Raw genomic sequence first — 16,576 nt, 5'->3', positions numbered from 1 at the left:
ACTTCACCGTGCTGGCTTTTCTGTTGCTCGAAAAGGGGATCCACTCGTTCAGTTTGCGCGGTGCTGATACGCTGTAATGTCGTCTCATGGGAGCTCACTCCCCGTTCCATAGGGCATCCCTTTACCCGTGGATACTCGTGTTCCTAGCCACGCCACCTCTCCCCACCCCCCTGGTTGCTCGATCTATTGGGCGACGTAAAAACACTTGAATTAATCGGCCCCATTCCCGAAGGAACCTGCGAAAGGTCAATAGGATCGGGGTGGCGGACCGGCTCTCTGCACACGCTTATCTCGATGCACGGGACGTGGGGATGATTCTTCCTCGTCTCCGAGGATAACTAATCGCTCCCATTGCCGCTCGCATCAAGCATATGCTCTGTTCACACGCCCTTCTCGCTTTCTTCAATCGTTTTTCACGATAAATTTCGTGTCTCGATGACTATCCGTTCATCGACTTGGAGATGACGAAGAATCGGTTTGATTTTGATTTGGGAGAGTGCTTCGGTCGAACTTTGTTTGTGAACGATGAAAGAAGAATCTTTGTCCACACTTTTGCGAGGATCGTAGAAGGAATCAATTTAATTTTGCAAAGACTCGATTCTCGTACTAATATGTAAGTATATTACGTAGATTGTGGAATTTTTGTGCGAATTTATAGATTTATAAAACGTCCGTTATTAAATGTTATAAGAAGTAGCTACTCCATTTTCGATCTTTACATCGTTGAGTTCTCCATGAACGAATAAACGATCGAAGAAGTTATTTGCTCGTTCGTTGTTTTGAAATAATTAGCGACATCTAATGCTAGTTGTTATCTTTCCCCATGACTGATAAAGTAAGTTTCTGCAGGTCAATTATTAACAACTTTGAGAAGAGGGAAATTTCTTATATCTATTTCAATTAGAACGAATTCATAAAACGTAGTCATATTTGAAATCGAACTCTTCAACTTTTCATCCTTGTCTTTATTAAACAATCTCATAGTTTTATAATTAACCGAAAGTTTGTAGTTTTATAGTTTTGTAGATCTCGGTCAGATTACTGGATTTTGTATTAATTGGTCAGTTTTGATTAATCTGACAGGAAAATTTGGACTCACCGATTGATCGAGGAGACGGATGGCACGTTGTCTTGCGAGCAAATGCCTTCAGCAAGCAATCGATCCCTGATCTCCCACGCGAACATTGTCGGATTGTCCCTCTTGTAGTTAGCGATCGCTTCGACCACCGGTGGAGTTGCAACCTTCGGTTTCGAGCCGCCTATTACACCAGCCTTGAAGCTGCCGGTTTCATAATACCTGCGAACAAAAAGAAAAAAGAAACCAACTTGATGGATCTATGTCGCGATTCTATTACATTCCTACGTCTACGTGACTTTTCAAAATCGTTAATGCTAACCGTCTACTATTTCCATCACCTTTAGAAATCTCCATAACCAACCAGAAATTCGATCCTGCTACACTTACAAAAACTATTGTAAGAATGTCAGGTTGCGAGCAGGCTTTTTAAGAACAGAAAATAAAAAGAATATTTAAAAGTAACGTAATAAGTAAACTGCGGATTCTTATGCAATCTTACATCTTTTTCAACATAGCCAAAGTAATGGAATTTAAATAGGAACTTGTTTTAGTCACCAAATATTTCTGTTATAAATATTATAACAAATACTTCAACGAATTAAATATTACATACAATCTGTACATTTCTGCATTTTAAATTTCCCATAATTGCGTAAGCATTCACGGTCTAACAATGAAGAATGATTTTTACTTGGTTATCTTTGAACTCTCGCTCTTGACCTTTTCTTTTTTTTTTCAATTCTATTAATTCTTCAATGACTCAATACAAAATTCTCATTCCTTTCGATCATACTCGTTTAAAGATTTCATACGCATGACACAGATTTTTACTACATACAGCTACATTTTTACAGGATACCGTACGTTCTAATTTACTCGTACGCTAATTTTCCAGAATTAGCACAAATATTTACCAAATTCCCAGTACGTATCCTTCGTCATTCGCACAAATTCTCACTGCCACGTAATCTTCAAACCACGATATCAAAAGAGACTGCACCCCATCCCAATTTTTTCCGATCGAATGGAATCAAAGGGAGCGAGAATGGAGAAAGAGAGAAACGACTGGTTTTTCCCGCGACGTGCGGCCAATGCCGGAATAACGAATCGCCGTCCAGCGGCGCGTCAACGACCGGCTGTTTTAAAACAAACGGCTTCTGCCTCCACCCTGTGTTTCTCCCTCTTCTTTCCCTCCATTGAGCCCTCCCGGCGCGTGTATGCGCGTGCGATGGCCAATCGCGATTGGCCCGCCGTGAACGCGCCCTTTGTGCCTAATTAGTTAAATAATATCTTCGCTGGTGCTTAAATTCAATTACGGGAGAAAGCCCGCAATAATGGTCCGCTTGTGGGCCGCCTTGATGGATGTGGGTCCGCCGCCGGCGTCGACTCATGCTCGTTCAAACTGTCGGCCAATTTTGTGCCTCTCTCATTCTCTCTTCGTCTCTTTCTACCTTTTTCCTCTTTCATCGCTCGTTTTAAAAACAAAAAAAAAGAAGGAAAAGAAAAAATAGAAATAAAAAAATAAAAAAACATTGACCGGTGAAATTCAACGGTGTCGTTGTCAATTTTCAATGTGTTTCTTTTCAGCGTGATACATTTGAGCTCGAGTATGGTGTCGGTTGACGTACACGCGGCTCGTTAAAGCGTGAGAAGTTGATTCGAACTGGCTCGATTGACGCGACGACTGTCGCTGTCAATTCCACCGAGGAATTAGCGATTCACAGGGAAACCGGTGTTGTCTGGTAGCGATGTCAGTTATGGAGTATGTGATAGTCGAAGAGAAAGCGGTCATAATCGGTCGAGGGAAAGCTCGAAACCGATCCGCCACTGTTGGTAGATTATCAGGGATCGTTGCTTCGATAGAGATTCGTTACGAGGAAATAACGAAATGATAGATTCTGTATATTATTTTGCACGTATCGGCTTGTATAATAATATCGTTCACATCTCTTTAAGAGAAAGGAATTTGTTATGTGTATAAGGTCTGTTTAATCAACGATGTACACATTGTCTTGTTGTATCATCCCGTGCAAATGGATTGACTATCTTCCTAGCGCGTATTCTACAAATTTGTAATGAATACAGTTCTCTCAATATTCACGTATCAACACTATTTATTTATCTATCTATACGTTCCTCTATATACGTAATGTGTACAGATTTAAATAATACAATTATAAGCAATATTTATACATATCACTTGTCATATGTTTATTTACTATCAACACAAGTAAGTTTTCTTTAATATTTCTGTTGAAGTGGTCACCACTTCTAGGAAAACTCCACATCTGGTCTTTTTAGCTTTCTCAAGCGCTGAAGCCATTGACAGCATATAGACAAAAGAATAGCGGGGAGGCAGATCATAAACAGTAGACAGGCGACGTTGGCTTCGGGGTTTTCAGTTATAAAGTAACACTGCTAGCGTGCGGATCTGGACCAGCTCAAATTGTATTTCTGTATTTCACTATTAAATCAAACATATATATTTTGTATCTTACACTTTATCCACGCGTTTTTCTCTCTTTATATACCGAATAACCTCAACAATTTCTCGTAAGATAACGGTAAGAGACGAACGAACTTACAATCGTATTCGATAGGGTGTAACCACTTGTATCGCACGTTAAATCGTGTCACGATGGTTCAACAATGTATCATTCGGCAATATTCACCCCGAACAAAAAATGATCGCGAACCTGTTACAGTCGAAAGCGTCGGAGGGGTCTTTTAAACGATTGGGGCCATGTCGCCCCGTTTCGAAATTATTACGATTATATCTGGCGTAAAACCCCATTCCAGGTCCACATGGCGATGCTCACTCATCCCTACCGTCAAATGCCCATTACGTTGCGCAGTTACAATTTTTTAAATTGACCAAACTATGACCATTCGCCCTATTCCCATTAATCTTGGTTTTCAGTTTAATCGTTGATAGTTCAATCGACAATTTTTCTTTTCTTTTTTTTACATCTCTTTCGTGTAACTCTATCAGGTTGTTGGAGAGAAGATCGTGTCAGGGATGTTTGGGTAACTTAAATCTCCCGTAAATTTTTAAAATTTCCGTGTATTACGAGCTTTATGTAGACTAAAGTCAATTAATTTTTTTATGTTACTAAACTATATTCGGGAGAACATGGCATTTTGGCTACGTTTAATTTCCTATTAACCGTGGCTTAGAAAATTAAAAAAATACATTATTATAAATTATACATGTTGTAAGGGATTTGTATTTTTATAACCAGCTAAAATTGGCTGAATAAAATTAACTGCAGAAAAGTTAGTCATTATTGAAGAAACGTTTCTCAAAAATGTTTTAAGAAGCCACTTTATGCATCCGTTATGATAGACGTTTCTCCGTCAAACGAGAGTTGGCACGATCTTTTCAACGCCGTCTCCGTGAACCATCACCTAGCCAGGAACCGGCGTTTCCGTTTCGTTTGTACATGTGCGTCGAAATTGTCGCGATTCCGCGAAAATCCGGGGCACACGATGTCGCGACGTATCAGTGGCGCGTGACTGCGTAAAGCTTCGGTGTTAACAGCGTCTCGTCGCCGAGGTCTACGACCGTTTTCACCGCAGTTTCGCTAGAAAAAGTGACTATAAACTTTGCACCTTGTAAAGTTACAAACGTACGAATAGTAGAAATAGGAAGTCTAAGTTAAACGTCGTTTGAAACGTGACGTTCGTGTGTTTGGAAATGTAAAGGAAATATTTAGAAATACGTAATTTAGAATTATCGAATCAATTAAAATAAGGAATTTAAATGTAACACTTCACAAATTTATAAATATCCTATCGTTGAAAAGTAGAAAAATATTAAAATGATTTTTATTCTTTTACTTTCTCTAGGCAATTATTTTCAATGCCTTTCGCGTGGATTAGAAACTTTAGCGTTAATCGTAACTTCTTTATTCCTGACGAAACACAGTCAGAAAAATAGGAATTTCAGCTGTGGTTTCTAAATTTTAATTTACCAGGCGTAGATTCAGAAAAAGCGAGAAGTGCCAGCGAAAAAGTAGCAATTGCTCCATCCTGGTTGACTTAATTTATTCTTACTTGGTGTTTTTGAATAAGCGATTAGGAAATCGATTGCGAAACAACGGCCGTTGAACCGCGTTTTCTTTTCAAGTTTGATTCACACGTCGCTCGCCACCGCGACTTATCGATCTGATCGGCTGTAAGTCCATTGAAAAATAAGTGCACTATTCGACGTTAATATAGCTGTTAATTTCTGTTTATAACACATTGCTGTTAATACGGTTGCGCAATAAATCGTTTCGACATCGCGCGTTTGATTAAAATCGTCCTGGATTTACGATTAATCGCGGACCCACAGGCAATTTCGTCTGAATGAATTTCGCTAATTTTCTGCGTCGAACTCGGCCACATGGGAAAATTTCTCTAATGATCCTGTCGGTGTTCCAGGAACGAACATTTTCACGTTTACTTATGGTTTATATAAAAGCGCGAACCGCGATCGACTCTTAAGTAGAATGGGTATCTAGTGGTCAGACGTCAAACTTCACTGATGATCACGAACTCTTACGTGTAAAATATTTGAAAAATTTACAACGCAAATATCATACGAATATATCTGTTCCAAAAAAAGATGGCAAACGCAAGTTTGTTATAAATGTTTAACCTTTTACGGATAATTATAGCGAAAACATAGAAATCTTTCTATGAAAGTGTAAGTTTGCTCACAATTTTCTCAGGTTAAGAATTGCATACTGCGAAATTCTTGTTTATTATTTCCTCGTTAAAAAATTGCTTACTCAGAACGCTTCTAAAATTCATCGGACGTTATTCCAAATATCCCTTTCGCCCTAAAAGATATCTATCAACACATGTGATTTCACATTTCCGAACGCATCGAGGGTAATAAACTATTCAAATTCGCTTCGCATGAAATCCGAAGAAAAAAGATAGGAAAATCCAAGGGATGGTAACTTGAGAAGCAATAAAGTAGTAAATAATCCCAGCCGGCCTATTACACATATACAGGGCATATACGTGAAAGAGCTGGCTATATACGACAATGATATTCTACCGGCGGGGACGTATGACATTCGGGCCATCAAAACGGCACGAGGCCACCCGTTATGTAACGCGGGGCGGAGGGTGGAAAAAACATGGAAACCGCATATCGTCGCACCCGCTGGCACCCCCCACCGCGGCCGGAACAGGGGTGGTTCCTTCCTTCCGGCGTCGCAGTTTTCGTCCCTGGGTTCGTTCGCCTCATGCTCCTAACAGCGTCTTTAATTAAATCACTCCCGAACCAGTATTGGTCTACCTTTTTTTCCTCGCCTCCTCGTGCACCCTATTCTCTCCTTTCTGTCTTTCCCTCGACCATCGCATCTTTTTCTTCGTTTCGGGCATTCTTGGCCACTTCGAACGCATGGGAACTACAGCGTTACGTCTGCCATGGAAAATTTGATCCTCCACTAAATCATTTGCGCCATCGCGTCTCCAGTGTTTCGTCTCGAATTAGCGAATTAGACATCCATCCAGTTGGTACGGTTTCCTTTTTCTTTTTTGCACAAGAGAATTTTTATGATGATTTTTAATCAAAATCTAGCTATTGACGCTACTTGATTATTTGATCTGTAGTGAGTTCCATTTCTCCGAAGAGAAACTTCTTTCGAAGAATTAATAGTAATCAACGATATATAAATGAAATCTGTGGCTAACAATATCATAACCCAAAAAATTTCAAAGAATCTAGACATTCGTCCAACAAGATCGAAGAAAAACGTGTATTATCCTCAAAACGCAAATGAATTCCTACTCAATTATTGTAATTCTACGAAATTAGATCTCCCTCCAACAACAAAAAATTCTAATCCATTTGCAACATACGTATTCAGAATCTAACTCGTCGAACAAGCTGCAAAGAAACCAATCTTCCGTCAACTACCGTTCAAACTTGTCATTCGTTCTTTCAACACGTAGTTCTTCATTCATCAACCAGTCGATCGTAGAAGAATCATGCATCGATGCAGTGACAGAAGGATGGACGAATCGATGGAGGAAATCGCCGAAGCGCCAAACGACGGTAGAGCAAAAAGCAAGTCTGTTGCCGTCGGGACACCACGGGGGTTGCGGTTGTAACGGATACGACGGAGGTCTGGATGGCGCCGGAACGGTGTCGGTACTCACCTCGACAGTATCTTGGATACACAGCCGTGAGATACCCTGAGTTGTCTGGAAATGTCGCACGGTCGGACGCCGCTGTGCGCTAGCTCGACGATCCTCTGCCTGACTACATCCGGTAGGGGCCTTCCGTTCACGAAGACGCCGCCGAGCTGGTTAACTCCGCCGTGGCCTGGAAAATGGAAATCGATAATGCATTAGCTCGAGAGGATACCGTTTTACGAAACGTCCAGGTCGAACTTCCGCGATTGGAGAAAGATCGCGACCGATCTTAGCATTACAGATCGATTTTACTTTTACACTTTGGATTACTAACTGTTTCCTTCTTACGATTTCAGCTTTTTCTTAGCTGCTCTTAAATTTTTTTTAGTGTTAGATCGAAGATGGTATAAATTCATCGTGCAACGAAATATTTGTAGCTTTATGATCTAAAAATAATCACTTGTTACTCCATGGATCAGTAGAATAACTCCTAATGAATGTCGAATTTGTAGTGTAGCGATAGCGTTAAAATATGATTTCTGTGTGTGTACAACGATGGAATCTCATAGAATATTGTTAATAGGCTCCATTTAGTTTTATCGATTTTGAATATACTGAAACGAACCGTTTTTGCTTTGGATTTATTTACATCGTGCTTTATTAACGGACTCGCATGTATCGATCAAATATTTCTCGCTACTTTTAATAAACGCTATACGTACATTTATATACTCTGTTCGATCCTCTGATCGAATCATTCTACATAGGGGCAAACACTAGACACAATATATACTAAAACCTCGTAATTCAGTGACCCATTCTTGTATGAAAACATTTTCTGTTCCCCAATTCCCCTTCGAACGAGTGCATTTGCTAATAATGGAAGCAACGTGTGCCAGAACATTCGATTTTCCATCCCACACGCTACTGTTCGTTCTCTTCGCGAGACGACTTTATTTTCGCGCATTACGGTCTCCTAACGCGTTAACTTCGATCTAATATCGTAATGGAGGGTCCTGGACCGCGACATATGTCCCCGTGTACGTGCCAGCGCACCGATGATTCGATGATCAGCGCTGTTTCTAACCCCTGACATCGACGAACCAGGCCTGTTCGGTTATAGTATGCGACGGGACCGCGCGATTCGTCCCCTTGCTTATGCTGCTTCTTTTTGCCCGGTCAATCGACTTCCTCTGGCAAACATGTTGATGCAGATCAGACTGAATTGTCAGGGGAAAGAAAGAGTCGTGATAATGGCCGACATTCGATTTAACGTGCTCCAGTAACGCAGTAGAGTATAACAAGTCTGATACGAATCTTCTTGTTGTCGTGTCCGTGCGCGACTGGACTATTCTACTGGAAAATTAATTCTAGATTTGCCTGATCGTCCAACTTTCACGAGACACGGAAGATTGAAGTTTTTCGAATTTTTATGTACCTATTTGAAAATTAACTTTTTAATCGTTTTAATTATTTAAATTCGGTTTTTCATTATTATGTATTTTACACGCGTGAAAGTTAATTTTTAGGTTGTGTCGTAAAGTAATATGAATTACGGAAGTATTTAAAGAAATTGTAAAATATGAAGGGGCACATATTTTTAGCTACATTGCGTGTAATAAATTAGCTTGATACACGGAGTGTCAGCTCTACCATTAGCACTGCCGTTTAGATTTGTACATTTTGTCGAGAGTGGCTAAGTGCTATCGCTTATTTTAACATACCACGTTGTTATTTGCAAATGTAATATATAGTTTATCAAAAAACAAAATTCCCTAGATATACATACATTTTATAATACGTCTAGTATTATACTTCACACTTTTATTACGACATAGCCAAAATCATCTAAAATTGTGCGAATGTCACTGCTTGACTGCTTGAAATGTTATAATCAATCGACAGTCAAATTGCTAATAGCTTCAGAAACCTCGAGATCTATGAATTTCAGAAACTCTATCGAACCCTAAATCGTCAACTTCTCAATCCTCAGCCGTGCTAGTTAAAGCCAACAAAATTACCATTTTCACTTTCATACAAATTAAAACTCCATCGAAACTCTCGTTTATAAATTCCTCACAAAGAAGACAAAACTAAAACCTCTGCAAAACGAAGTCTCTGTTTCCTCATACCAAGGACCACGCGTTCCACGTAGCCAAACAATCGCGGCTAATTACCGCGATGATCCGGCCATTCCGATGAGAAGCATCATTGTTGGCGAAACGGGGCGCTCCGCGACGCGTGAACCACCGATTCTCCTTTTTTCCTCCATTCCCCCATAACTGATACGATCACGACGCAGCAAGACAATGAAGGGATCCGCGATCATTACTAGAAACGATACGCGCTTTCCGGTCGCAAATCAATTCGCTCTCGCGTTTATGGTTGCATCCCCGCGGCGTGGCCGGTAGTCAGGGGGATAGTCGCGCTTGGAATGATGGTGGCGCGGGGCAAAAGCACCATGACCACCCTACGCGGCGCACACACGCCGTCACGCCTGCTGACCACAACTATACGAGGGCCCTGGATTCGAGAGCCGTGGACCACCCCCGGAGGTCAAATCCAGGGCTACCAGTGCTACGAATTGTCGTGCCGTTGCTCTCTCGCAGCAACCGCGTCACCGACGCTTATTATTGTCCCCAAGCTGCGTTCCTATCCTGAATCTCCGTCTATGCGCTACCGTGCTGTCTCGTTTCGTTAGCTCTACTAGCATGCTTGTTATCTTCGGATTTCTTCTTTGTACTTCTCTCTTTTGCACGTTTAAGCGAAAGAATTGTATGAGAATTTGTGTTCTTTCGATCATTCTCGACTCAATGATATTTTTCTAATGTTGCAAAATGTCTTCACAGTTTGAACAGTCCTGCGATAGTGCGATGCGTTACGTATGATTTTTCATTTCAATTTTATGTTAGAAATACTCTTAAGACATTAGGAATGCTTTTTGTTCGTTAATCCGAGAGCAGGATCTTTTTGCATAATGATTTAACCTTTCTGTTTTAACAAGCGAGAAGTCTTACAATATTTTGAGAAAGGATTTAACGAAAGATCGGAAGAAAAATTCACGCGTATCAACGATTCGCAAAGAAACGTTAAAAGGAAATTAACCAGGTTTCGAGCGGCACTTTTTATAGTTAATGACGGTATACTATCGCAATATCGTTTCATCCAATCCAAAAGACCCGTCAAACTTTCCCACAGTAACGACACGGTTCTTCAACAAGCTTCTCAGTTGGCGAATTAATCGGATGTTCATCGGTATTTCGACTCGGTACCAGAGAAAGCTGGTCAGCTTCCTAATTCCATAGCGATTCTATCTGACTGCAAGAACGACGATGCAAAATGAGTTGACCTGGCTGCCTGGCCAACTGATACGAACCACTTCCGGGCCGCCACGCTTCTCATTCGCGATCTATTAACACGTCCGCCATTCTGATTTCATGGAACAAGCATGAAGCATATCGTTACATCTTCACGGTTTATCCTAATCGACGGTATAAAAGCTTTGTAGCTACGTTTAGTGTAAGGATCATGAAAATACTTTTAGCAGTCAATTAGCCTAAATTGTCCAATAATCAGCCCATCTTAAAATCGTTCTTTTCATTGCATACTAACTTCTCCGTAAACATATGTTTGCAGTAAATGCCTCGTAACTTTTATGTACGTTCTCGGATCGCTTTCGAACTTTACCAATCTAATCGTGACAATCTCGTTACAGCGATAATAAAATTTCGAAATAAATTTATAGACGCCTTATATGTCAAATGTTCAAATACTTTCGTGAATATATCGGACGTACTCTACGTATCAAGTATCGACAATTAGATACCCTTGACGATTGGTTTTAATCGCGTCATTGGAGCGGAACGCGCGAAACTAACGAATTCGACGACGATGTCGGCTCTGGTTTGCGAGGAAAAAGGTATTGCGACGACGAAAAGAAGGAAAAGAGCGATGGACACGGCACGATAGGTGCGCGAGCGAGCATCAACGAAGAATTCTACACGATATAGATTCCCGACTCGGTCACACGATATTTCTCCAGCAGCTTTGTTCCTGTATTACATTACGGTCTGGCGTTACGTATTGCCGGGCGCGCGTTGGAAACACGCTACACTTTATTACTCGCTCGCTTGAAAAATACACGGAAAAGTACGGGCCGCTGGTCTTATTTTTCAGAAATTCGTGGCCCGATCGGTCGTATGTCTAATTTAATAGTGGAAATATCGGAGCGAACAAAATGATGCATTCGTAATTTTTTTTCGAAGAAATTTTTGGAGATTTACGACGCTGTTTTTTTAGAGAGTTTTTTTTTATAGGTAGATTGTGGATGTTTCTGGGAATTCAGATTTTTAAACATGTTCTTGAAGCAATGGAATTTTAATGGAGATTTGTTTCATCTTCTAGCATTTCCTTTTAGTATAGAGTACCATGTATTGAATATCCTGCACGTTCATGTACATCGTGTGAATTCTTCTCTTTGATTTTCTTCGGTAATTCTCAGTATGAACACGTAAAACGTATTCTTTTGTCTTATAAATTTATTAGAAATACGTCAAGTTAGAGATATATTATTGTTCATAAATATATGGAAATCGATCACAGTAACGAGCAGATCTTAAACATACTTTTTCGAATACACGAATAATAGTTGAATTGAGACACTAAATGTTTCTCAGGAGGATTCAATTTTCCATAACTGCACGAACATCTGCAATCTATTTACATTCTCTTTATATTTTTCATTTGTCATTTTATACTTTAATCTCGATTACTTCAGTGTCAATAACATCGATATCATCGAAAGTCTATTCGATATATTAGAGAAAGTCAAGTTTATACTCTTCTAATTTTACGTAAATCGTAAAAATGTTTCGAGTATAGAGCGATACAAAGTTACAAATAGAATGGTCGATTTGTTTCACCTGCCTCTGTAGCAGATATCGACGATAATTTTTCTGGTCTTGAAACGTTCAGCAAATTCTGCTGCAATTACACGGATAATTTTGCCTGTTCAATGAAAGGGATTGGCTGACTGGTCGCGGAACGATTCAGCTGCGATGCACTCGCGTTGACCGCGCCGTTCTTGTTAATGTTTCATAATTATTATCATGCCATTAGTTCGAACGGAACCGGCGGACGGTCGCGGCCACGCCGCTTGGAAACGACGACCATGGCCACCTAATTAATACGTTTCCACCTGTAATTAGACGAAATCGCGATCGAAAGACTTTTCCTTTTTTCTTTTTTTTCCTTTCACACAATGATCAGTGTATCGTATGATTTTAACACATTTACGACATAATAAAATGTAATTATTCCTCCGCAAAAACTGCATATCTTTTTATCTCACAATTTTCTAATAATATTTGCTGTAACTCTCTCTTTATTACTTAGTATTTTATTTGTATTTTAAAATATTTCTATTAGCACGTTCAACTGCGTACGAGCTGGATTCGAGGAGACATATATTTTGAAGAAAATTAAATATATATCGAAAAGTACAAAATTGTGAAGAAATATTTCACAAAAATTCATGTCAAATACATATGGAGATCTGAGAATCATAGTAGAGTATGTAACACGGTCCACTGCTAGTTTTCATAAAATAGTTTCCCAAGTTGATTATTAGAAAAAATTGATTATATCTTTTCGACTCATGTAAACGTAGATACAATTAGCAACTTAATTATGAAATTAAAGGGACGATACCTCTAAAAGTTTAAATACGTAACTCAATGTAAATTCTTTAAATCCTGACTTGGACCATTATGACGCAAAGTTTTACAATATACAAACAAATATCGTACGATACTTATTTATTAGCTTGCATCATCGTAGACAGCGAATACTGAATCTGCGATAAACATGTTAACCACGTTGTTTCGTCTTTCTAAAAATATTTCTATTAAAACACATAGAAATAAAATCTCAACGATTGCGTCTCCGATTGTTACAATAAGAGTGCGCAAACTAAATTCCAAATAATTAAGAGGACGAATTCTATGCATCGGCATCAATGAACGTGTTAAGCGTTCACCGAGTCAACACATTTTTCTCCGTTTTCTTCACACTTTTCTCTGTTCACGCGCGATTACGCCGGACACGCTTCCAAAGTCGCGTTCTCGCTTTCGATCGCTGCTTACCGCGCACAGTGCGGAAGCGTGTGCAACACGGTTCCACGATTCGGTCCGGTTTAACCCCCTTTTTCTCCTCGAATTTGCCGGATCGGTTCAGAGCGATGTGAATTTCTCCGAGATATAGCAAGACTGACTTTTTATTCGGCGGGGGAAAGAAAGTGAGAGAAAACGAAAGTACGAGAAGATTCTGTGGCCGAGTTTTTTCTTTCTTTCGCAAACTAGAAGAGATTTTCGTTTCGAGCGTTTGCTACACTGATTCGGAAGCTTTCACTGACGATTTAGGGAAGCGAAGAGGAACAACTTGATAGGAGGTAGCCGAATGGTTCCGCGAAAGGTTCCTACGCGGATCAGAGACTGCAACGACGTGCGGTTTTGCTTTTTCATCAACCACTGTACCGCTACGAATCGAACGGATTGGACGAAGGTCATTGAATTTCTCGTTTTCGCATTCTCGTTTGCTTGACGACGATACGGATTTGTCGCCGAACGGATCGTCCGCTCGACTTTCCTCATTCTATTCCACGGACCGCTTGATCGGACAGAAAATACCGGGAGAAATCGATTTTTACGCTAACAAGTTCGCTCTCACGATCCAGGGAAGAGAGTTGATTGTTTTCTGCTTTTTCGGTGTTTAAGTTATTCCGTGCAAAAACGAGCGGTGTTTTGCCGCTTCTTCGAATGTCGTTTCCTATTCCACAGTTATTAAAAGACAAGAAGAGAATCTTCTAACTTAGTTCGGGTCAAGCGATAACCTAGGCAAATCTTAAATATTCTTCGTATCACGGGTTTGAAATATTTTTTAATTGACCTAATTCGTTTCTCTGATTGTCAGATTCTCTTGGATATAGTAATTCGCCTATTTAGGAATTTGCTATTTCTCATGTACCAAGTTTTAAGTGAGTGAGATCGATTTTTGCGCTAGCTGAAATTGATTTGTTCTTACTAATTGTTAATTGATAGTGTAAAGTTCCTAGGGAAAATTTTATCAATAGGCTAACTCTGTATAGTTTTTAACGTTTGTTTACTTAACTAGCTACGTTTAATGAAATAAAATTTGTTAACGATAGAAGAAAATTCTGGTTAGAAAGACCTAAAGAATGCAGCAAGGTTAAAAGCAGTAATTTCGTCGATGAAGACGAACGTAATAAAAATTAATCAAACAACTGTCGCCTGTCAACTATGCAAAAATAATTCGAGGCCGAGACACAAATTCGAATCTTGTTTGCTGGAAAAGTGTTGAGAATGAATCAACCAGAATAAATATACGAGTAAATCGGAATCATCTGCTCTTTACCCATGATATCACGAAAGATGCAACCCAATTTAAACAAAGATAAGCAAAAATATGCAACCAAGGATTTCTAACAAACGAAAACAATCACAAGCAGGTAGAAAAATAGAAAAATATGTCCGGAGGACCGCGCATGTTGTCAGCTTACAGGTGTAGTATTCCATCATATTCTGATTGTAACGATAGGCGGTGCTGAGGTCCATCGTGGCCCCTCAGTAGCCGACGGCCGTCGGCTGTGGGAATCCAGGTGGTTCCTCTCTTGATGTCGCGTATAATATGTGAAACGCGTCCAAAGGACGGTCGGTCCTATTGACCACCGACGATGACGTTTCTCGCAAGTTTCCAGAGGTGATGGTTCTCGTCTCTTTTTTAACCGTAGCCTCCGAGACTAGTCTATGGCGTGGCGGTACAATGACCGTCATCAGGAGCGTCTTTGTGCCGGACGACGGGTGGCTTCGACGAGCACCCGGTCGACCGTCGCTTCATCTTCATGAATCGAGAGCTGAATCCGTCCTCGTCTGCTAGAACTTTATCTATGGGACACTTACGGCTTCTCAAATCTCTTCTCACAGCACTCGCGGCATCACTGAACTCCACTCTCGCACGATGTCCACAATGATACTCTGATCGAATTCACGAAAGGGTTTTTGACTCTCTTCATCGTTAGATTGGTAAAATGAGACGTTTTCTCAAATTAGTTTCTGGATGTTGGAATTTTAATGACTCGGATTTTAACGGTTCTTAGCCTTACGATTACTTCGAAATGTACGATGGATCTTAAAATTGAGATTCCAATAGCTTCCGAATATTTTGGACACTGCTTTTAGAAGATTATTGACGAGTTTTGGACGATTATCTGCGCGACATTTAGCTTGCTGTTAGTCACTGCACACTGTTCTTCGCCGATAACACAGTTCACTTCATCGTATCCAAAGGATCACTTGAGATTTCATTTGTATTCACTTATCAACTATACTTCGATCATCCCTTTCTTTCTCCATATAAAGACACACAGAGTCCATCGTTACAAACAATTCAAAATAATCCAAGAATCTCGTTCACACGAATCGTCTCCAAAAGAACCATCTCTGTCCCGTCCATAGTTGTCACCAAGGAATCCGAGCGAAGAGCAATCCAACCATGAAGAAGTATTCACGAGCAAAGAACCGATGAAAAACAATCCTGGATACTCTTCGGACACTTTGAAGCGACTGTGCCTGGTAACTCGTCAGTTCGTGTCGTTGGGTCCCGTGGCCAAAATAGGCAAAAAGGTTCTCGGTCACGTCCGACTCTCGTTATCGTTATCAGCCGCGGTGACACGGTGGCTGGACCCCAAAAAGCGGCACGGTCGTGCGGGTAACAACGACGTGAAAGCACGAACGAGGCTTCTGGCGACGGGCACACGTGACTTTGCCAAGCTTTTCGACCCCCGCCTCTATCGTCGAGCTTTCATCCCCACGCGGGCTGCAACCCCGCCTTTTGCATCCCTCGATCAGCATCCAGCCACGAGATTCCGCGCACACCATTGGCTGGATCGTGATCACGTGTAGCCGAGGTGGGGCGGCTCTGTGACGCGGGGTTTCTACGGAAACGGCTTGAGCGTCGCGCGGGATAACGTCGTTATTGGCATCCACCGCGGTGCGACGGAGAGAGCGAGGCCGGCTGCGAGAGCAAGAGGCAGAATCCGGGATGGAAGAGGCAAAGGTTGCGAAATAAACGTTCGCCGGCTGGTCTACCGCCAACAGTCCCACGCGAAATCACGCGGCGCACACCCCCGTGAGCACTGCTTATTCATGAGCTTGTCCCTCTCCGGGAGGTTCTACCTTGCTCTCCTTGGATACGATGTCTCGCCTTATCGATTTTATTTATTTAAGAGTTTCCCTTTGTCGCTCCACTTCTTCCGAAACACTCGCCTCCTCCCCAACCTCACTGCTC

At 40.9% G+C, this 16,576-nt stretch overlaps 1 protein-coding gene across 5 annotated transcripts in view; it reads right to left on the bottom strand.

Annotated features, from left to right (window-relative positions):
- Nucleotides 1-16,576, bottom strand: part of LOC100647018 (paired box protein Pax-5) — a 146,249-nt gene that overhangs the window by 30,607 nt on the left and 99,066 nt on the right. For 4 of the 5 annotated variants that reach the window (XM_048404776.1, XM_048404773.1, XM_048404774.1 and 1 more), the window contains exons 3-4: nucleotides 7,238-7,403; nucleotides 1,100-1,297 (exon numbers count right to left, since the gene is read on the bottom strand). In XM_048404776.1, the coding sequence (XP_048260733.1) occupies nucleotides 1,100-1,297; nucleotides 7,238-7,403 (364 nt within the window). Of the gene's footprint in view, nucleotides 1-1,099; nucleotides 1,298-7,237; nucleotides 7,404-14,789; nucleotides 16,003-16,576 lie in introns of those variants that run through there. The other variant, XM_048404775.1, reaches the window with a different exon arrangement.

This window comes from Bombus terrestris, chromosome 4 (genome assembly GCF_910591885.1).
Source record: "Bombus terrestris chromosome 4, iyBomTerr1.2, whole genome shotgun sequence".
NCBI classification, from domain to species: Eukaryota; Metazoa; Arthropoda; class Insecta; order Hymenoptera; family Apidae; genus Bombus; species Bombus terrestris.
The sequence above is the reverse complement of the archived record's forward strand: the minus strand, read 5'-3'. Positions and strand labels throughout refer to the sequence as shown.